Source organism: Alexandromys fortis, unplaced genomic scaffold, assembly GCF_014885135.2.
Source record: "Alexandromys fortis isolate MF-2015 unplaced genomic scaffold, M_Fortis_MF-2015_v1.1 scaffold_20, whole genome shotgun sequence".
In the NCBI taxonomy this organism is placed as follows: domain Eukaryota; kingdom Metazoa; phylum Chordata; class Mammalia; order Rodentia; family Cricetidae; genus Alexandromys; species Alexandromys fortis.
This window is the reverse complement of record NW_026067903.1, coordinates 8,859,777-8,883,341: the sequence shown is the minus strand read 5'-3', so window position 1 is coordinate 8,883,341 and position 23,565 is coordinate 8,859,777. Positions and strand designations below refer to the sequence as shown.

The 23,565-nt window shown below is 40.9% G+C and overlaps 1 protein-coding gene across 1 annotated transcript in view; it reads right to left on the bottom strand.

Annotated features, from left to right (window-relative positions):
• Positions 1 to 562: 562 nt before the first annotated feature.
• Prim2 (DNA primase subunit 2) overlaps positions 563 to 23,565 on the bottom strand; it is a 174,818-nt gene continuing 151,815 nt past the window's right edge. Inside the window, exons 12-14 of the mRNA XM_050134776.1 lie at positions 23,072 to 23,154; positions 7,589 to 7,657; positions 563 to 1,274 (exon numbers count right to left, since the gene is read on the bottom strand). Of these exons, the coding sequence (XP_049990733.1) occupies positions 1,050 to 1,274; positions 7,589 to 7,657; positions 23,072 to 23,154 (377 nt within the window). The 3' untranslated portion in view covers positions 563 to 1,049. The remainder of the gene's footprint in view (positions 1,275 to 7,588; positions 7,658 to 23,071; positions 23,155 to 23,565) is intronic.

Here is a 23,565-nt window from a genome sequence, read left to right as displayed (position 1 = left end):
CTTTAGTAAGAAGCCAGTGGGTAACGGCCAAGATGCAGAACACTATTACTTACCTAACGGCCTGTCCCTGAGCAAGTAACTACAGGAATCTGTCTCTCCAGTCCCTGTTCATTTCAGGGAGTCTGCTGCCGCTCACGGGATGGAGCTCTCCTGCTGACAATGAGTAACAAACAGGCCATGGAAAAAAGAAAGCGTTTCTAATCTTCATTGGTGAAAGCTGTCTGGGGCAATGAAGGAATGAAGAAAGGGCAGAGCAGAGATGCATATGCAGAAAACTTGGGGCTGGGGAGACTGGGCTTGCTTAGTTGGAGTGCATCAACTGCAGCCTCAACCAGAAAGTTTTTCGTGAGTCCAAAGTGAGGAGCAGTTTAGCTGGTCTCGGTCTCCACAGGACAGCAGATGCCCCAGAGGAGGAAGCTGGGCTTGGGAATTTTTTTTGCGCACACTATCAGCATTCCCACTCAGACCAGAGGAAGGCTTTGCCTTTCTCATGAGTTTCAGGCATCGGTGTCCTTGCCATGGCTGTGCCCATGTCAACAATGCGCATTCACGCGGGACTCTATCCACTCCTTATGCATTCACTCGGAGCCTCTTCTGCTCCCCATTCTGATCGCCAGCATGAGTATTTCAAATAAAGAAGCAATGACTAACTTGCTGTGAAATAGGACTCCCAATCACACAGATATAGTCACACACGGTTCATATTTATTAGCAAAAATGCTCCAAAAGAGGACTGGCTCAGAATTCTAATATGTGAAACTTTAAAAGCTGGTTTTAGTTGTATTTGCTGCCTCAGAACTTTAGTCACTAAGTTCTGTTTTAATTTTCTGAAACAGGATTCAAATCGAAATATTCAATGAAAGATTTCAATAGAACACTGTCTTTTACCATCATGTCAAAAATAAGGTAGAAGCAACCTGCTCTGCTAACAGATGTCTGTACATGGAGTAGGTAGGTAGAGAAAGTTGTTCAACAGGAGGGCTTTAAAAAAGCAAACCTTACAAACAGGAATGCATTAGCTATGGGAAAGGCGCACTGAAGTGGCCACATCAATTACTAAAACAATCTTCTAGGTCCTCCAGCTCCATTTCCAGGGAGGAGTTTAGAGAGGCCAAGGCAGACGATGCATCCCTGGTCTTCTGGACGCTGGCTTTGGGCTGAGGAGTTTCTGGCTGGCTGAATTCCTTCTTTATGTCTTTGCCACCAGTTAGGATCCGCTGGCTTTCAAGGAAGAACTGATTTGGATGATTCAAAGAAAAGCCACAATCGTCCACCTGCCCAAGGAAGCAAATTTAAACCACATTAGCACACAGCAACGCTAGAAATAAAGCTTCAAAGGCTGTCTCCACCCTCACCCACAGCTGAAAACTCCTGATGTGGATCCCAGCTATCCCCATCGGAAATATGCAGTCCACTATTTACCCACTTCACTCAGTGGGGCACCCACTGAAGCCCACAGACACCGGGGCTAGTACAGGTGTATGCTCAGTCCATGCACAGGGTACTGCTTCCCTAGCCCTAAGCAAAAGGCTTAGCACATTTCTGACCAAGCTTTTCAAAGTGGTATAAAATCACTTTGATCACTTTTATACTGGTCCCTGGGGCCAGTGTACTTCAGGGCTTAGGTCTGGTATATGTAATCTCATTTGGTATAATTAGAAGGTCGAACAAGCAGTCTTACTTAATGTAACTTCTCCATGTTAATTGGGGCATCCTGTGATCTGTCCTGTTGGAGGAAATCTTCTTTTTAAATTTTAACTGTGACTCAGCGGGAACCTAATAGTTTATGCTTCTTCTTCTCCTCAAATACTGAATGAGTATTATCTCACATTGCCCGTTATTCTGTGCCTTTAGTACACCGGAAATGAAGGAGCAAAGAATATCATTCCCAGATTTTGACCCTAAAGTTTACTGATGGTGAAGAAAAAGTTTTCTTATCAGCAGCAAGCACTTATGCCCCCACGCACCAGGTGTCACAGACACACTCTCTGCTGTGCACCCAGCTAGAGTGTCCATATTTTCCAGGATTTTTAGGTAATGCAACTGAAACTGGAGGTTAAGGATCGTGCCCAAGTGAAGACTACCAAGGATGGGCTATGAATGACTGTCCTTAAGCCAAGGTCAAAGTATTGTGTCCATATACAACAGTCATTCCCGAGAACTGCAGTCTCTTGTTTTAGTGATTCCTCAAACATGTGGCATAATCTAACAGGGAAAATTCCATTTCCAATGTGAGTCTTCAAGTTCCTTTCTTCACACTGAACCACTGGATCAGACTACTGCTTCTATGAAACACAGCCTCGCAGCAAACTTCACCTTCTCATCTGCAGTTAGCAGTAACAGAAGACACCACTTTGCTTGGTTTTAGAAATGTGACATTTTCAGATCAGAAACCATTATGCTATGTCTTTTTATTTATCTTACTATTCATCCATTTATTTATTAAAGATAGTGTCGTCTCTATATTTCTGCTGTGTTAGCCTGGCTGGCCTTGAGTTGTAATTCTCCTGCTTCAGGCTCCTGAGTAGCTGAGATTACAGGTTTGTGTCCCCATTTTTGGCTTTTACCATTTTAAACACTTCACTCTGTCTTGAGCTGGCTTGTACAAAATAGGTATCTCATAAATATTTACGGAGTTGAGCCCAGATCCAGTCAGTCATATATTTCATGCCTTACTGTATATGTGGCTGTGTTATAATCAGTAGTTTTCCAGAACACAAGAATACATTTGACTAAAATTAAAGCTAAAGAAAAATCACAGCCCGGTAATTCATAAGCTGAAAAACCATTTCCAGAAACTGGAAGTGTAGGGGTTACAGAAGAAGGCCATCACTCTGGCGAGGAGGACCAAAGGAAGCTTTGTGGGACGTGCTCTTTGAGGTGGGCTGGCAAGACGAAGAGGGCAAGAGGCTGGGATGGGGAAGCGGCCAACACAGGAGCTGCACAAGTACAGAGCAAAGGGGCAGTGGCACAGGTGCCCGGGGTTCCCATGGCCTGGTGTAAAAGGCACATAAAGATATAAGAAGAAACAAGGTTATAAAGACTGGCAGGGATCAGACCTCAGAGATCTCAGGAAGCCAGGGTCTGCCTGACATAGTTCTCTAGGCACAGGGAAGAGATGAGTGTGATTAGATCTATATGTAATCTTATGGTGGGTTGATCCGGGCTGGTAGTGAGAAAAGGAGTTGTTGTGACTCAGAACAAACTCAGCGGTGGAACATGTGCCAGAAAAAAGGGGGTTTCCTGCTAAGTCGGCACCTCTAGGTGTCCTGGTTCTTTAGTCGGTTAATCCACACTAGGCCAGGAACTGTAGGACCATTACTGTGCTAAATGACTGGCTGTTTATATCCAGGTTTAAGAAATATTACACAGATCGCCAAGAAAAAAATCTTTATCTTTTTAACAGTGGGGCTGCTTAACTTGTGTTTCCTCAATGTTTTATGGTAAGTTTGTAACATTATTAACAATGGTATAATTTGTGAACTTCTTTATCTGATTACACCCAATTCCTGAAAAACGTGGAATATGAATGTTTAAACAATTGAGGCTCTATGGAATCCAAATCAAATGTTTTAAGAGTCAAGAAAAATAAGTTGATTAAAAATGAGGTAGACTTCCCAAAAGAATAAAGTTATCATTATTTTTTTTTAATTTACAGAACCCCCTGCTGTGTGAGGAGGAAAGACGTGGGCGGGGCGTGTGTGGACTCTGGAGAAATGAGTTAGGAAGCGATGATGGGGACCTAAATGAGGCATGCTGGCAGGTGCAGCTTCTCGCCCAGATGTCAACTGCTGTGTAAGGATGACCCCACAAGAATAAAGACACTTAAGAGCATTTTGTGTACTCCATTTAAGACTTCAGAAAAATGTGTGATAGGTTTTCACAAGACTTTTGTAGCAATTTATATGCTGAGGAAAAAATTATGCTCAACCACTTGGAAAATAAGTCTACAATCAATATTCAAAGGGATCGATTTCTAAAGAAACCATTTTCAATTAAAACTCAGAGATTAAATAAGGTCTAGTGTTTCCACTTACAGTCAAAGCATTCAAGAATGCAAATGATGGGGGCAGCAATATATAACTGTTTTGAACACTGTCCCTTATAAACACTGAGGCAGACAGCTATCAGTAGGTCAGCTGTTGACACCCACTGAAGGAATCAATATATTCCACCTGATGACCTTCACACAAATGGAGGTCTCATATTTCTGCCACAGCGAATATAGATCTGAAGAATGGAAGCAATACTGTTTTACCTATGGGGTGTTCGGGTTTTAATCAAGAGGTTTGCAATGACAGCTTGTAATGAGGCAGCTGGTGTTACCACACAGCCATATGGAGCTATCACAGCGCTGCTGCAAATGGTATCAATTAACGAGTTCATTTCCAAAACTTGCATTTAAGTGAATTTCACCACCCAGGCCTGGAAAATGAACCCAGAGGTTTAGTGGGGAGGGAGACAGGAAGGTAGAAAGTAGGTAATAAAAATAGATTCTATTTTTACACCAGAAAAATAATAAGTGAAGCTATCCACATCTACAAATCTATAGTAATAGATCTAATGAATACAGATACTTAGATGCAGTGTAAGCTACACTACTTCCATGTATGAAAGGGTTTTGATACACATCTTGAGTGAACCAAGGCTAGGTTTGAAACTAGCAAATTATAGCCCTAGTTGTATTGGATACCACAAAAGCACACTTGAGAATTCACTAGACTGGGGTGTGGCTCTCTTGGTACAGTGCTTGCCTAATATCCCAGAAGGTAAAGGCAGAGGGTGAGGAATCAAGGTCATGAATGGGCTACAGAATGATTCTGAGGGCAATCTGAGCTATACTAAAAATCAAAACAAACATGGGATAAGGGAGGGGGGAATAACTTAGTATAACTCAACTTTAAGCCTAATTTAATTATTAAAGTTAAAGCTTAGATAGAGAATCTCGGAGGCTTCTTAATTAAAGGGTCCACAAATGGTTGAGAGCAAAGTAAGAAATGCAGTCCTGTCATGTAACAGTTTCCTCTTCCATGCTGGAGGGAAGCTTGTGAGACAAGGATGCCAGGTGGGGGTGCACAGCAGGGTGCTCTAAGGGGGAAAGGGGTGCACAGCAGGGTGTTCTAAGGGGGGAGGGATGCACAGTAAGGTGCTCTAACAGGGTGGGGGGAAGGGGTGCAAACAGGAGATTCTAAGGGGGAAGGGGGTACACAACGGAAGGTTCTAAAGGGGGAAGCTCCTTAAGACAAAGTTGTTAAAGGGAGGTGAAATATTCCATCCTGCAGGAAGTCCCTGAAACCAACCAGATTCACTAGGCCCCCATCCTCTGTAAGCGGATATAAGCTGTTATCAGAAACTCTCAGAGAAGCTGAGATTCCTGGAAGAGGCAGAGAAGCCAAGCTGACAGGAAGAGATAAAGACCAGCCAAGGTGCCTAAAAAAGGTCCAGACCAAATGGGGCACCTGGAAAGGACACTCTAACCTGCCTAGCTGCATGCAGGCTGTGCGGTATGTGCTAGAGTTCCAGCTTTTGTGAGCTGTTACCCATGCTGAGGTGGGCTCTGGTGATGCATCTGTCTTTGAATCATTCCTACCCCTGTAAAGCAACCCCAGGAAAATTCACTGATTCACCACGCTGGACTGGTGGAATCTATATATTGGTCTGCTGTTGGTTGCCTAGCTTGGTGAATAAATGCTTGTTCACCTCTTTCCAGAAACAGTGCCATACAGGTCCTCATGCGGCAAGGCATTCAAGGCTGGTGCTAAGAAGCCCAGACACAGGAGGCTGGCGCAGGGCCTGTCAAGATCAAACTTACAAAACTTTGTTGTTGCTTACTAATTTTTCTTATGACGAATATTTCAAATTTTATAAGAATAAGCTGTTTAAAAAATAAGGGCAATATTTTCCAACTAGATGTCGAAGATTCATGGTAGGCCCATCTCTAGCACTAGATGCTCCTTCAACCAATTGAGGCAGGTTGAGTGAATTCCCTGGATCCACAGTTTTCCACACATAAACCATAGTTTAGGAGTTAGATCATCTAATCTTACCAGTGCCTCAGTGTTTAACATTTCCTGTCTAGAACCACCTCAGCTGACATTCTTGCAGATCTAGGACAAGGTACAGAACAAGACTAGGCTATCAGCTTTGAGGACTTCAACAGCCCATGTCCAAATCTCAGTTACATTCCAACAAGAACTTACCCAGGCTGCTCAGCGTCTCTGTGCTGTATTCATTAATAGGGTACAATAGGACTGGCTGTAGGGCTCAAAGGAGCCAGTGTGCTCAGTGAACTTAGTGATATGTCTGCGGTGCCTTAAGGGTTCCCCAAGGGCTCATATCATTTGTCATTTTAATCACTGATAAGACAATTTCCCTATGAACACTTAGAAAGAAATTAAGCAATTACATAGCCAACATTGTAAAAGTCATCTTTTGATGACCAAACAAAAATATGAATATAAAGTTTAGCACAGTAGCTGATAATGACTCAACAAATGCATTGTCTTTGTGGGGAGACTCGGGGTAGAATCACAGCCCACCGCTGTGCACGCGAGCACTCAGTGGCGAACTATTTTAAGAGTCAGACAGGGCTCCAGTGCCCATTCTTAGACATGTGTCCCAGGTTAGGGAGCCACACTCAAATTAGCGCCTGTGAATGAGGGCCCAGTGGGCTGATTCTGCCCTACAGATGTTTTTCTGTTGGCTGCATAGAGCTGTCAGTTCTGCTCGTATGAAAGCCTCAAGTCGTGCATAATTCTTCAGTGCACCAGAGTTTGTGGCATGCTTCTCCCAACTGTAGCAACTTCACCTTTCTGGGTGATTTATCTAATCACTGCAGGCCTCTTGAGTCTGTGATTCCTGGTTTCCGTATTTCAAACCCGTGTCAGATGGATTCGCTCAGCACTCCCCTCAATTATCCCTTAGGAGCTTCCGTACCAAGGAAGTGAGCAAGATAATGGTCACATTTCTTTGAATCCCTTGCAATTCCAATCCACATGTAAACCATGGTTCTATCATGCAAAATATAAAACCTGGGAGGCAGATGAAACTACTATCAAGTGGCAGCCACAAATATACCAGACTTTCTTCATGGAGGATGGAAAAGGATGCTGGTTCATCTTGACAGCTATGGCCAAGGCCCCAGATCTAACCCAGCTCAGGGAATGGCCAACTAAATTAAGGACTATAGGTCAACTCTGCTTCACAACATGCTTCACAAAGTTCTGTAAATTCAGCTATGACTACTTATATGTTTTCTATGGTAGCTTTTGCAGTGTTGTGACAGACATAATAAATCCTTTTATTTTTTTTTCAAACCAAAAATCTCACCAATCTTGGTTCCTGAACCTAGACCAGAGTGGTGGGTGCAGTATGGCAGGCATCTCCCTCGGACTATTTCTTCTTCTCTAGGACCCAGCTCAGCTCTTTGGTGCTTTTATAAATCTTATAAGTTGCTTAATACCACATAATAAATCTCTTTTGTGTTGAACTATGGAGAGTGACATTCACTGCTACAACAAAAAGCACCAAGCAAAACACAGAGTAACAAGCACACACATCAACCTGCAAATTTACACAATGTACTTACATTATGTGTCATCTCGAAGTACTTCTGACAGGCTACCTGGTAATGAGTCCCCTTTACTAAATCCAAAATCTAAAATGAATGGGGAAAAGGAAGAAAGAAAAAAGACAAGTTAAGTTTCTTCTCAGCCACTGTGGTCACAGTTGTTGGCCTTCTCATAATCTCCATTCGAAAAGGAAACTCAATACATAAACCATGTAGCATGCTGTGCTTCTGCAGCCTGGGCACTGCAATGGTGTTGCGATTATCCAGGAATGGTTTAGCTCAGCAGTAAAACACAGATGGCAAGTGATAGCAAGTGATCCTTCTGACCTGGCACCCGGGACTTTAATAACATTACTTTGACAGGAAGACGAGAGCAGATCCTGGCACTCTTGACTTTGATGGTACTGTCGGCATATCATGTAGCCCATCTTTGTAAAACCGTGTATCTATAAATCTACTAATCTAATAGCAGAGGCATGAAGCAATAAAAGACGTTCTTTAGACTTACTTACACATTACCTGTTTATACAGAGGAAACACTAAACACTGTTACGAACACATCAGGAAAAAATGAGTCAAAACCCTCTGGACCAGCAAAGAGAGGCAACAACTTATCTGCAATCAGATTGTCTTTTCCGTAATATAGTTACTTCTAGTAAAATTCAGCATAATGCAGAGTGAATAGCCTATTCTGAGCATCTATTAGGGACGCCATCCTATCTTTTGTAAATACAATTTTCCTTCCAACTGTAGTTCATGTAATCTCTTCAGGAGGCATAAGCACCCATCCTTATCAGCGGAGCACAATGGTAGCTGAAACTTATAAAGTGTCACTGCCTTCCGCCACTTCCAAATAAATAAAACACACATATTTGACCCATTTATCAAACACAGAAAAATGCTGGAATTAAGAGATAACCAAAATGAAAGAAAGTAGAATTCTAGAAAATTGTTAATTTGTACTGCCTTTCAAAAGGCTAACCTTCCTGCCATCAAAGAAAGGAAGTCTTGAATTCTTGCTATCCCCATCAGGGAATACTGCTTTACAGTTTTGACATAACATAAGGAAATTATAGCTGCAGAAGGGGCATTGGGCACCAGCAAAAATCTGCTAAGGGACTGCTTTCCTCTGGTTGTTGTATATACAAATTTCATACCACTTTCAATTAACTTCAATCTAAAAGATTTGTGTAAATATCAACCTGTCACAGAATGCAGGATTCCATCTACCTCCATGACCCATTTTTCCTCAATTAGAGAAAAATGAAAAATAAATTCATTAAAAATAAATGACAATACATAAATCAATACATAAAATTTTGTAAGTAATGCCAACACTTTGAGCTTATACCCCAATGCTTGTCCAACAGCCATTAAAGCTGTGCAGTGATGAATTTGAAGCTAATTACTGGATAACAAACACAACAGATTGACACATATAAACTGTCATTTCAAAGAAGACTTCAAACACAGATTTAAGATCTGATCCCATAAATTAACTGAAGACAAAATAAATTCACAGAAATAAAGCTGAACTGTGTGGTATATTTATGTTCCTTTTATGTAAAATCAAAACAATGGTGCTGGTCACAACTGGCTTGGTCTTCTGATATCAACTAACAATTGCAATAACCCCATACACGAACCCAACAGACCAGCATGATCCAGACAACCCTTCTTTAAGACGCTTCCCAGGTGAGCCTGGGTTATGTCACGGTGTCAGTTAAACCACTCTGCAGAAGTGACTAGACACATGTGAGCTGACAAGGAAGACACAGACTATGAGAAACACAGACTTAACTGAAAATGTTGGCGGTTTAAGAACACAGCTGTTTCTACCACCACTCTATGGAGGCGGCTCTTTTTTAACAAAAATATTTTGTCTTGAAATCATGCAGCCCTCTATATTAAATAGACGACTATTTTACTAGTCATACTACAGCATGTTTGAGATAACAAGACTATAATTGTGAAGAGATGATGAAAACAAGCTATAGTGGGTTTTCTTTTTGTTTTCTGGCAAGAAAAACTGACAAATTTAGAATGAAGGGGATGAAGCAGAGGAGGTTAAAAGAGAATATATGGGATGTGGGGAGAGGGGAGCGAGCCAAGGAGAACTCTGAGAGACAGAGAGCGTGCTCTGCTCTGGGGCAGTTGGGATGCTATCTTCACTTCAGACAAGAACATCCTGTTCAAATAAAGCTGCCTGAAGGTCTCATTAGGGACAGGATCAATTTTGAAAAGAATTAAGAAATCATGAGCAGCTTAATCTAGCATTCCATAGAGGAACATAGAAACAACTTACATGTTTTTAAAATTAAAAAGAAAATGTCAACCGACCAAAGAGCACAATTACTAAGAGTCCAGACTACGATCTATATTGTAGGAAGGCAGGAAGGCAGGTGCTCTTTCAGCCCAGGGTGATGAACTGCCTCACTCGTGCCAGACTCACCGTGAAGTGCAGTAGGTCTTCACTACTAGGGTCAGCAGACTGTAGGGCTGCCCAGCGGACCCCACCAGGAGGAGAACAGAGGAGGATTGGGAAGTACTCAGACTTGGAGATGAAGCGTTTCCTGAGAGTCAGACACTGTTTCTTAAAGCGGGCACTTTCTATGAAAATGCCCGACCAGAGTCGACTCTGACACTTCTAAACTCATCCTCAATTCCCGACCACTTCCTAAATATCATAAACTAGGTTTTTTTTTTTTTTAAAGAATTCTAAGAGAATGGTAAGAACTCTTCAGCAACAGGGCTCAAGGCACATATAAAGCCTTTCCACTTTGACTTACTAACTGTACAAACTAAAGGGTTTCATCACGACACTTGATACGTATTTGTGCCACACTTGGTCTTCTTCAGTCCTCTAATACCCTGTCCTGCTCCTGACTCCCGCTGCTCCTCCCCTAACTCTAAACCCACCCCCTACTTCCATGCATTATCTGCACTGTGCTCTCTTTTCTGTGATTATGACTGCAGTCTGCTCAGTGCACTCACTGTTGTTTATGTGTATATGCTCTTAGGGCTGACACTTGGCACTGGATAAACCAATTAGGCGGTCCATCTTGGGGAAGACTGATTCTCCCTCTTTCAGCAATCATTAACTGCCTGTAGCCTTTCATCTAGGGTTGGGGACTTGTGAGATCTCCTCCATCAACACTGGCATGTCAACTAGTGTTGACAATGTTCAGGTCTTGTTTAGGCAGCCATACTATTAAGGTTTCATGAGTGCAGCTTCCCTGTCCAATACAAACGACACAGCCCTGCCGCCAACTTCCTGGTCCTGTGGCTCTTGGTTCAGCTGTTTCTTATATATTGACATTTATTTCTTATATAAAATAAATATAAAATACGCCCAATAACATATACCAGTCACTAAACACTGCTAGTTGAGTGGATTTCGAACAACAGCACAGTTATAGAGCTATAATGCTAACATTGTGTGTGTAGGCCCACTCTGCTGACTTCAGAAATTTTACAAGCGGTTCCGAAGTACTAGCATTTGCCTGTGTAGTGCAACTTGATGTAGGTTTGCTCTTAACTTTGTGGAATTCCTGATACAAACATTAAACATTGTATTAAGACAAGATGGGCACTGAAACAACCTGCTTTTGGACAGAATGACTCTAAAGCAGGAAATATAAAGTTAGAAATGAAAGGAAAATCAAGATATGCCCCAAATACTCTAATTTGTGATAAAAAGCACAATTCAGTAAATACCAGAATCCAAGAAAGGCTAGGAGACACCCAAGACAGACTTTCAGGAACAGAGTTTGGGCTAGAATCAAAGTGTTCCAAAGGGGAGAGTTGGGGAAAGAATGAGGCAGCAACTTAACAGTGCTGTTTCTCCAGCATCTAGTCTGAAGACCACGAAGAGATCACTCCCTAGATTAGCTCACTTTATGTTCCCATAACAAATGCTCAGAATTGGGTACTTGAGTTAATAAAGGGTCATTAGCTCACAATTTGGAAGGATGAAGGTCCAAGATAGTGAAGTCCCATCAGCTGGCTTCTGTTAAGGATGACAGAAATGAAAGGAAGCTACTATAAGACAAGAATGGAAGCCAGAAAGACTCAAAAGCCATAGCAGCTCAGTGCCACGGGGTTCTAAGAACTGCTGATCCTTTCCACGGTGCTCACCACAGTGAGGCTAGGCTTGTGCAAACACTGAAAGCATACCCAGATGTGTGCTTCCAAGGATGGCAGCAGAGACAGACCTAGAGTAAGGATAAGAAATAGAGGGCTCAGGGAAACACAAACCACACAAAAGCAGGAACGCAGGTCAAGAAGACAGTGTGGAGGAGCCTGTGAGAAGAGTGAACCAGGTGGGGAAATGAGGAAAGAGCCACGGAGTCTGCAGTCTGCTGCTCCTGTGCTGTGGCTGCTGCAGCCCACAGAGGGCCCTCTAACAGCAATGGCAAGGACTCTTCAATCCTCCTGCTCCATTCTGAAAGACCCCAGCAAACCCTACTTCCTCTTCCAGACAGCACTATTTCCAGAGGACAGCACCCCCCAAGGCCAAGGGAAATAAGGCACAGGCAACTCTGAGGCCTGCCTAACAAATTTTCTAATCATGCTCCAGAAAAAAAAAAAAAAAAGCTAAACTAAACAATCACATCAATTTTGAAAACATAAAATTATCAAAGAAAACATTGCATGAAGAGCTAAGACTATTTCGGAAACAGTAGTAAATTTAGTTTTTCATACCAATATTTAGAGTAAAATTGAGATGCAGGAGCATCATTTGGCAGCTTGGCTCTTACTAGTGCAGAAGGACTATGTAATGTTATGTATATTCCTTGATTTTCCCCTCGAATTTTAGTCATTCTCTATTAGGTACTAAAATCCACCAAGAAGAATTCTAAACTTTTAAAAATAAAATAATTTATCTTTTCATCTTCACAAAAAAGTTCATCAATTTGTATTCACTATGTTTAGTAAAGGAAATTAATTATACTTTATCCTCGAGACAAGTTTCTGGTTATTTCGCTAAGAGAATTACTATTTCCTTCTCTTTTTATCATTATCCTTTTATTTAAATTTCTTTTATATAATATATTTTGATCATGTTTCTTCCTCCTTCAACTCCCCCCTGGTCTTCTCCCTACCCATATAACTTCATGTTCTTGTGTGTCTCTCTCCCCTTGTCTCCACCCTCTCCCTCACCAAACAAATGAAAAACAAACAAACAAAGAAAAAATACCACCACCCCCTGAAAAAGCTACACAGAGTCTGTGTTGCGTTGGCTGAGTACTCCTGGGCATGGTGCCTATCCTAGGGTATAGCTGATCTTTCCAGTGAGACATATTGGAGAAGGTGGATTTCCCCTTTCCCAGCAGATGCCAATTGCAAATAGCTTCTTGGTTAGGGGTGGGACTTTGTGTTCACTTCCTCTTCTTAGTGCTTGGATCTCTCTGCTATGAACCTGGGCAGGGGTTGTGCAGGCTGTCACAAGTCTATGTAGCCCAGGCTAGCTTCAAGTTCATGGCCCTTCTGCTTCAAGCCTCCCAAGTGCTGGTCTTACAGACACATGCCACCACACCTGGGAAGGAATTCTAATGAAGGGGCATAACCAAGATGTCTTTAAAGATAAATAACTGTTTTTATGATTTGAATGACTGTGATCTATCAGACTGATCTTTGCCAGTCAATCAACATATATGACAGTCTCCAACACCCGAGGGAAATGCCACACAACAACAGAAACAAACATAAATATCAGTGCACAGCACACGCTCCAAGCCTAACTTGGAGAGCAGGTGCCGCTTCCTGCCACCGTTTACTCCAGTGCCTGCCAAAGATGCTCAAGGATGACTTGGCAGCAGGAAGCAGCCACCTGCCCACCCTTGGCTCTGGTGACTGGTGGACTGCACAGGCACAGCTACATATGCTGCACCCGCCAATTAGAGAGATGCTAGTGTGTCTCTAATTCAAGGTCGTCTGTCTTAATGTAGAAGCAAGAACAGCCTTGATTCTTCTTAAAAAGTTCAACTGTCCAAAACTAGCCCACAAAGATTTTCCACTCCATTTCTGAGCTTCCTTATTTCAAAAGTGAAAGAAATGCTGGGCAGAGGTATGAAGTATGGGACACATCTGCACATAGAGCTCTCTGTTTCTCACATGCCTGGCATGGCACAACCAGTAGAAACCTCGGACCTCTGCTGTGATCTTCACCAGAGAGACTAAGGCCAGGTTTCCCCTCTTGAAAATATACTTTCATTTTCTTAAGAACATCCCATCTCAAGCATTTTACTATACTTATTTTTTATTGTTTATAAATACAGTTCTGAGCTGATTTTACTTCCAAATATCTTTAAGTTTCCCCTTTCCTCTCTACTGCTCAGCCCCATCATTCTCTCTCTTATAATAGGCTTCCTGATTTTCCCTTACAAGAGCCTACACAGCCACCAGCGTCACTCCTAAAAGCCAACCCAACCCTGCATTCCAGCGCCCACCAGAGAAGGAGCACATACTAATCTGCACAATCCAGGCCTTCTCATCAGACCTAGTCTCCCTCCCTGGGCTCTGCTCTGGCTCATCTGCCCACGGGGTCCTCACAGCTGCTCCAGGCTTTTCTACAATGTTTAGTGGAATTTTAGCTCATAAATCCTAGTGGTAACATCTCTGGGAGTCTCTTGTCAAATATGTTAGTTTGGTTTAATCCAGAATTACCTGAATTTTTGGTGGTAATATTTACCAACATGGTGCTAGCTCTGTGTTGCCTCATGCCACCCAGAACACACTCCGACCAGGTCTCCCAAAGGGCTCCTCCTGGCCCCTTATCATGCTGTAGTTGGCACTTGCCTGCCTGGCTCCCCACTGCAGTGTGAGCTCCACCGGGTAGGTCTCTTTAGCATCACCTCTCACAATATTCCTAGTGTCTTTGACAGCAACTGGAATATAGTTATCTCCAAACTGTTATTTATTTTAAGAGTTTGGGAATAACCGTTTGGAAAAGGGGCACGAGTTTCCCGTTGCTCAGAAGGCGGCCAGAGGACAACTAACTGGAGCTGGGTCTCTCCCTCCACATTTCATATGGATTCCGGAACTCAAGAGTCAGGTCACCAAGCTTGCATGGCCTGCTGAGCCACTGAGCCACTGTACCAGACAAATGGCTGTTCATTTATGTGAGTGTGGGTTTGGTTGTCTCATAGCCTCACTTCCTGCCACTGGGAAACCCTACTCAGCATTCAATCCTGACTCAAGCACTGTCCCCTATGTGACGGATTTTCTTCTGCTTGCCTTTGGATCTGTGATACCGCAACTACACTGATATTTATTCTTTATTCTTTATTACAGTAAAACAGGTACTGAAAACTCTTACAAAACAATTTAAACTGCTGTCCCAACACTGACTTCTCAGTTCAGATTAATATCGCTACTTTATGGTTAGGAAACAGCAACAACTGAGTGAACTAGGAACTGGAAGAAGGACAGCTGGGGACACAGGTGACGAACCTGCTTACAGGCATGGCAGGCAGTAGTGTTGACCCTCAGCTCCAGGGTTCAGTTACTAATTATTGCTCTGCTATGTATACTCTTTGTCCCGTTTAAAAAAAAAAAACAGACAGTTCAGAACTCCTATGCCCTATAATCTTTATAGGCCTGTGAAAGACACTTATATTGATTTCATTATTATTTATAAAGGTCTTATAAAATAGAAGTGTATCTAATAAACATGCTAGTATAATAAAAAAAAAAAGAAGTCATGCTTGCAACCTGCCACTTAATTGCTTTCCAAGGATGAGGGTACTGAAAGGAGTATATGTACTATATGCATATACATATGGATTGTATTACATATAAAAACACATAAAACACACACACACACCACATACACACACACACACATATATATATATATATAGAGAGAGAGAGAGAGAGAGAGAATTATCTAACAAGAAGTGCACTGTAAAACTGATGGTAAATATCATAGCTCTAAAATTGCTCAGTGCTGAGAAGATTAAAAATCTGAAGTATTTGCATTATGTAAAACCTTCTTTTTTTATTTACACAGAAAAGGGGAAGTGATGTGGAATTCCTCTCTGTATGCTGTTAACACCATTAGTTAATAAAGAAACTGTTTTGGGCCTGCACAGGGAACAGAGGTAGATAGGTGCGCGGGCGGAGGGATCTAAACTGAATGCTGGGAGGAAGAAGACGGAGTCAGAAAGAAGCCATATAGACCTGCTAGAAAAAAAAAAGCCATGTAGACCTGCCAGCGACAGAAGCCAAACCTTGCCTGTAAGCCACAACCACATGGTGATACACAGATTAATAGAAATAGGTTAAATTAAGATGTAAAAACTAGCCAATAAGAAGTTAGAGCTAGTAGGCCAAGCAGGGATTTAAATAATATAGTTTCTGTGTGATTATTCCAGGGCTGAGCAGCTGGGAACCAACAAGCAGCTTTCTTGCAACAATGAATAGCTACTTAATTTTCTATTGAAGTCTGTTTCTCCAAAAGTGGTGGGAGCTTTGACAAAATACCTCATAAAAATGGTCACAAAAAGAAGTATGTTAGAAAAGTAGTTTTATGAAGTAGACAGGCTAAATTTATGTGAACAGTACCAAATACTATTCAATGAAATTTCTGCTTAGCGAATATTTTCATTCAAGTTTATATATGATTTTTCCTTGAACTATGTATCTTGAATAATATTTAAAATTTTTAAAATAACTATCTGTGGCCTCTAAAAAGTAAAATGAAATTTAAAAATTAAATTATATGTTTGAGGTCTTGGTGATATAAGCAAAAACACAATCATGGCTATCACCTCTTTCCTCTACTGAAGCTCTGAGACGTACTAGTGGAAAGGCCCATTTTCAGCTACACCATGAAGAACAGCAGCAGGAGCTGCCGTCGAGGCAGAAGGAGTACTTATAGCAAACACTGCTCCCTCAGCAATGGAGAGTGGATGTCACCCCCACCGGTAAGCAGCCCTCATCTGATACTATCTTTGGTAGTTCAAATTTATACACACTTCAAATAAGGAGTTATGTGCCTTTATTGAAGCACCTGTCAGCGTGATCATGAAATTCTGACAGAGCTACCTTTAAGCCTTTCAAACTGTCCATTTTGAGGGATTTCTTCATTAAAAGGCACTTACCAGTTTAGATTTAATACAGTAATTGCCTGAAAATTTTTGGACTGTGAAAAGCAAGTTCACTAGCCTCCCAAAAGTACAAAGAACACATACTTTTTCACACTTGATGGCTTTGACATCACTACTTAATTTCTTGTAAGCACTAATTAGATGCACTTTAGAAATAATTATTAATGGTTATGCTGATGTACAGCAAATATGCCTTCTCTACTGAAAAACACTATAATGAAAAAGAAATTAAAGACATTCATAAATAACATGATTTCTGTCAACAAACTTGATAATAAGCAATTTATTTCTACTCTTATAGTGAGGTCTGTAAAATTGTTACTTGTAGAAAACTAAACACAATTCTAAGCGGGAGCAAATACAAGGCACCTGTAGAAGCAATCACTCTGCTCATGAGATATGGCCAGTGCTCGGAACTCAGAGATCACGGCTGTGAGTGGGCTCCCCTATGATGACATAACTCAGAACACAGCTCGGATCTTACATTCTCTATGACCACAGGAAAAAGGCTCAAATGAAACAGATAATTACTTTTAATAGTTTAAAACAAAAATGTCAAAATATTGTCATCTCTAGCGTGTAATCAACCTACAGATTGCTAAGCTATTTTCCAGTGCTTTTCTATATGGAGGGTTAGCTGGTTTGTTTAACATTTACAGTGGTACAGTAGAGCTGACTCCGACAGCTTGAGAGCCAGGTCCGCCCAGCTCCACACAACAGGTGTAGCCCCTCAACAGCTGTTTGACGGGTGATACCACATGAGAGAAATGAGTAAATACATACAGCCTCCCAAGAACTGCTTTACTAACACACAGCCTTTCCATACTTCATTGGAGAAATTAGCAATTCAAGAGTTAGTCAGCCCACACCAGTCAGTCATATTACTACATCTGTAGTCCATGTGGTTCTGTCTGCTACACCAGACAGTAAGATCAGGTCACACCAAAACACCTGAACCTCTACAGTTAGACACCTTCATACCCAGATTCTCTAGTTTTCTAGAAAATATGAAACATGCAAAGAAACTAGAAAGCATGACCCACTCACAGGAGGAATTCACAAAAGGTAAGACAGACACAACTTAAATACGTTCAAAGAGTTAAAAGAAACCATGAAAATCTCCTAACAAACACTGCAATTATGTGACTGCTAGAACATAGATGAAATAGACAAATTCCTAGAAATATAAATTGACAAAATGGATCCAAGAATAGATAGACCATCAAAATAAAGAATAACAAGCACAAATCAAATCACAATTTAAAAACCTCCCAAAGACAGTAACACTTTAAAAAGATGTCATGAGAAAGCAGCAGATAGCGAGCCCTTATGAATGTGTAGACAGAAGTCCTCAATAAAACACTAGCAAGTCTGGGCCACGGCTACAGTTCAGTGGGAGGGTGTGTCTGGTATGAGCAAGGCCTGGGCTTAGTCCCTCATAATGAAAAATCAACAAAACACTGATAAATCGAATCCAGCAACACATTTACAAGGATTAGAAGTTATGCCCAAGTGCCCATGTAGTGATGCTAGGTGGTTCAAACATAAACCTCAATACAGTGAGGCTAAAAAAGAACATGTGACTCACCTCGATTGGTGCCCAAGAGGCACCTGAAACATCCAATGTCTTTTCGCTATTCAAACAAAAACTCCCAGTTAAGCTAGAAGTAGGAGGAATTTACTCAGAATTATAAAGAATGCATATGAAAATCCACAGTTAATAGTACACCTTGGAGAAGACTGAAAGCCATTCCCTACCAGTAGGAACAAGATCAAGATACTTTCTTTTCCCTTCCTACTCTCTGCACAGTACTGGAATTTCGAGTCAGAGAAGACAATTACACAAGAAATAGCAGGCACCCAAATGGAAGGGCTGTAATACCGCATCCATTCTCAGAAGGCCTGTTCTTACAGAATCCACAGAAACCTAGTACAATAAACTAACCTGGCAAGGCTAGAAGACACATGAATAAAAATCAGCTGTATTTCTAACACCAGTAATGAATGGCCAGAGAAAGAAGAAAACATTTCTATTACAAAGTACGAGGAATGCATTTAGTCATAAAGCAAACAGTGTGTATGCTGGAAAGTATAAAACACAAGGAAGGAACCGAAGGAACTGAGAAAAAGAAAAGATGTCCTGTGTCGGGTACTGGCAGGCAATGCTCAGCAGTCATTACCACCCAAACACATTGTGTTTCCATCAAAGTCCTAACGCTGATCCTGACATACAGAGAAAATAAAAACAGGCTCCAAATGGTCAAAACAATATTTAAAAGGAGGAACAGAATTGAAGAATTCACACCTCTAGGTTTTCAAAACCCATTACAAGGCTATGATATCCGAACTGTAGTATTAGTATCAAGACAGACATACAGACCAAAACAATGGAATTAATAGTTCAGAAAGTACTTTACATACCTATATCCAATTCACTTTGTGTATTTTGAAGTTTCTACTCCTAGGTTAACTACGTCTCTAGATATAGTTCACTTCGTCGAGACTATCAAGTAGCAAGCCACCTCTTCAATGGACATCAACATACAAATACAAAGTGACTCTCAACATCACACTACACACAAAAATTAATTCAAAACAGACTAAAGATCTAAATTTCAAAGCCAAAGCTCTAAAGCCAATACAGGAAAATCTAAGTGTCAATCTTCATGACCTTAATTCTGGCAATGATATAACACCAGAAACATGTGAAACAAAAGAAGACACACCAGACTTCACCCACGCTCAAATATGTTTCCATCAAATTGCATTACCAAGAAATTAATAACCTATAGGAAGGGAAAGTACATTTTCAATCATCTATCTAATAAGGGCCTCATATACAAAATAAAAGAACTATTACACTCAAACTGAGCCAAACAAGTGAACAGATACCTACTTAAAGATGATAGACAACCAGCCTATCTATAGAGATTTTTTTTTAAAAAAAAATCACTACATTGGACTCTGATATGTGACTTATTCCAATATTTTGATCACATATTCTTAAAATTTGGGTATTTCAAAACATGACATTTTCATCACAGAATTATATTTTTTTTATTTTGTCAAGGAAAAAAAACTGAAAATTGGACTTGTAAGATGGCTTGGTAGTTAAAGGTGCTGACAGTGTGAGTTCCATACCAGGAACACACATGGTGGAGAAAACTTACTTCTCAAAATTGCCTCTGACCTCCACTGTGACATGTGTGCCTTCATACACATAGAAATCAAATAAGTAGGAGCAAGGCTTGTGGCCCACCCCAGGTAGTGACCCCCATTCCTGCTGCAGCTCCACCCTGCTGCTTGGCACCATGCACACCATGCCCAGGAAGGGACCCCCATCCTCCCTGCCTGAGCACCCCTGTATCCTGGTATGCTGTTGCAGGCACTAGGTCCCATCCCTGCTACCTGAGGACCTGGGTACTATGTACCTCCTTCATGTGGCACTGTGATACTAGCCCCTGCCACTGCAGTAACATCTACAGAACCATGTGAGCCTTCCCTAGACTTCTGAGGGTTTTCAGAGAAAGCTTTCTAACTCTACAAGTTTGCTCCTGTGCTCAGAGGATGAACCTAGCCCTAGCTGAGCTGAGACTACTTCTAATATCCCATTCACACATCAACGTAAAGTCAAGACAGGACAGAGACACATAAGAAGTTGAAAGTATTAGGACAAATGGATATTTACAGAACATCCAACCCAAGCACAGAATACACATTCTTCTCAGCAGTCATGGAATATTCTCCAAAACAGACCACAAAACAAGTCTCAAGACAGACAGGAAAAATAAAATAAAATCCTTAGTAAAAGGATGAAGCTGGAAGTCAATGGTGATTGATAGAAAATACATAAACTCATGGAAAGTAAACAACCCACTACTAAATAATTGGATCAAAGACTAACTCAATAAAGAAATGAAAAGCTTTTCTATTTATATCCATTTAATTTCCTTGTCTTGCGCTAGTTTTCCAGATACTACTTCAAGCATTTCTTCCCTAAGAACTGCCATGGGTGTTTTCCCACTGCTTGTATGTTTATCTCACGTATATATTTCATTTATCAGGCACACATAGCTGTGGGTGGTCAGGAAGATGATTTCTGCTTAACTGCATAATTTTGATGAATAGAAATAATGCTAGGATACTTTACATTATTCAGACTGACATAATAAATACTAGTATTCTCAGTCACAAAGACAGCCTTTTACACAGACAGCTAATTTGAGACTCCAGAAAAAAATTCAAAGCAGGCTGACTGCCCCAACAAACAAATACCTGGTTGCCCCTTGAGAAAAATACATGAGGTCATTTTCCCAGGTGTTTTGTTAATTCAAGGTCAGAGCTTGAAGCAACCTTAGTTGTTAATTATTCAATCTGTCTGTGTCTTGACTGGAGAATTGTGACCACTGGTATTTAAAGCTATTGATAAAATTTGTGTGTTATCATCATTGTGTTGCTGATTTTTGGTGGTTTTGTATTTTTGGTTTGGTATTTTTAAAAATAATTATAGCCTCATATTTCTTTTCAAAATTATTCTGCTATCCTCACTCCTCTCTTTAGCCTGAAATACTGCTTCTTTAGGTTTGGTTTGTTGAGTGTGTGTGTGTGTGTTTATGTCATGGAATATTTTTAATGCATTTCTTCTTCAATTATGGCAGATAGTTTTGCTGGGTATATTAACCCAGGCTGGTCATCATAAGTATTTTAGGACTTGGAATGTATTCCTTCAGGATCTTCTAGCTTTCAAAGTTTCCAATAAGAAGTCAGCTGTAGCTCTAATGTATTTTTTTTTTGTATGTGACTTGTTTTGTTTTTTTTTCCCTTGAACTTTTCACTATACTTTCTTTGTTATGTATACTTAGTGTTTAACTTTGATATGGTGTGGGAATTTTCTTTTATGGTTTTGTCTATTTGGTGTTCTGGGTATTTCTTATATCTGTGTGGGCCTGTCTTTCCTTAGTTTGGGGGACATTTTCTTCTATGATCTTGTTGAAGATCTGATCTATGTCATTGACTTGGAGTTCTTTTCCCTCATCTATGCCTATAATTCAAAAGTTTTTTTTTTTTCTTCATGGTGTCCTCCCTGTGTTCCCATTTCTGTTCAGACTTTATCCTACTTCCTCTTATCCTCTGGTAAGCATTAGGCAGGATTCCGTTTTGGCTTTTACTCCACCCTGCTTCTCCCATAACACCCTGGTCTTGGAAAAGCTGACTTCAACTTCAGACATCACTACCATCCAACTAGTTATGTACTAGTGGCATGTCACACCTACGACTCCTCAGCGTTCTTATGGTCTTTCCAACTCATAATTGTAACTAGAAAGTGCCCTAGGTTCTCTATTTGGATGCAAAACCACCTCCTCTTTGCCACTCAAATTCTTTACTTCAAAAATTGAACTCCCAAACCAAGCACTTCTAAGTTGCCCATCACTGCTCATGTACTGGTCCTTTCACTTGAAAGCCAATGACAATATACACTCCTGCCTTTTATTTATGCATTCATGATTCGAATTCATGACTTTCTATTAAGTCCTCATCCTGTGATCAGCTCTTGCAGAAAGTGCTTTCCAGACTCGATTGGTTATAGACAGTCTCCTTTGTTAAGCATTGCTTAAAAACTTTACAAGATAAGCTGAATCAATTAGACAGTAGGGTTTTTCCAGTACATTGATGTTCTTAAAAAAAAAGGGTTTTAAGAATATTCAATGACTTTGATGTCCCAGCTTCTTCTGGGGCCAGGAAGGAAAGACTCAGTCAGCTATTGTAGAACCCAAGGCAAGTCAGAATCACATTGCAGACAGAGGTTCTAACAACACCATGGAATTTTTTAAAAGATAGACTTACTAAAAGATGCATTCTCTTAAATATTTAGTTAACAATTCATGCATTTTTAATTAAATTCTTAACAAAACAAAGTATTTGAAAAAGTACTAGACCTAATAAGCTACCATCAGACTTACATAGATTAAACCTAGCAACGACTGAGCCTACTAGAACAGTCATTACTTCAAAGTATATTTTTTTCCTCAGAAAACAATTTTCCAAAATGAAAGGCTCTGTCATGAATTTTCAGCTTCACTAATAAACCTCAATGCATTAAACATTTATGTTTTTAAGTGAGGCCCTCAACTGACAGAGAAAAATAAGTTGGGGTGGAATTTCTATGTTCTCTTATTACCAAGGGAAATAAAACTGTAGCCGAGCAGATGGAAAAACTGGAATTTCCAAGGACTCAGAACCTGAAAAGTCTAGGTGTTGGATCAATTCAACCAGAAGGCAGAAGTCTGGTGTGAGTTTTGACACAGGACACAGTATCAATCTGTAAACAAATCCAAGAGGACAGAGCTACTGCAGAATCACTAAGGATCCTGGGCAGAAGTGGACCTACCTGGTTGATCCCTGAGGCAGGAATCTTGTAGGACTGCATCTTCTGCTTCAGCAGCTCTGCATCACTGTGACGGAATGGGCACCCTGACAACAAAACACAAACCACACAGCAGCAAGGTCATTTACCAGGACTCAGCACAGGGCCGCCCTCGAGAGGCTGCTAAAGCACTTTTAATGTCTAACAGCTTATTAATAAAAGCTCAATTGCCCATGGGTGCAACTGTTTCTCTTTCTATCTAAAGGAGGATTTAGCTGCTCAGGCATCAGGACACTAAAGGTTCAGGAGTTACATATAACAGCGCAGCACTCGCAGACTCGTGGCCGTTCATTAGGAAGGGAAAGCAGCCTGACCCTTGGCACCCTCTCACAGAACAGGAAATCACAAAGTAGGCATAACAGTTTACCTCTCACATTTCTGTAGTCTAAAACTACTGCAGAATGACATAAAAGAGAAGGATATATATAATAGAAATAAAAATATCCAAACTCTAAGAA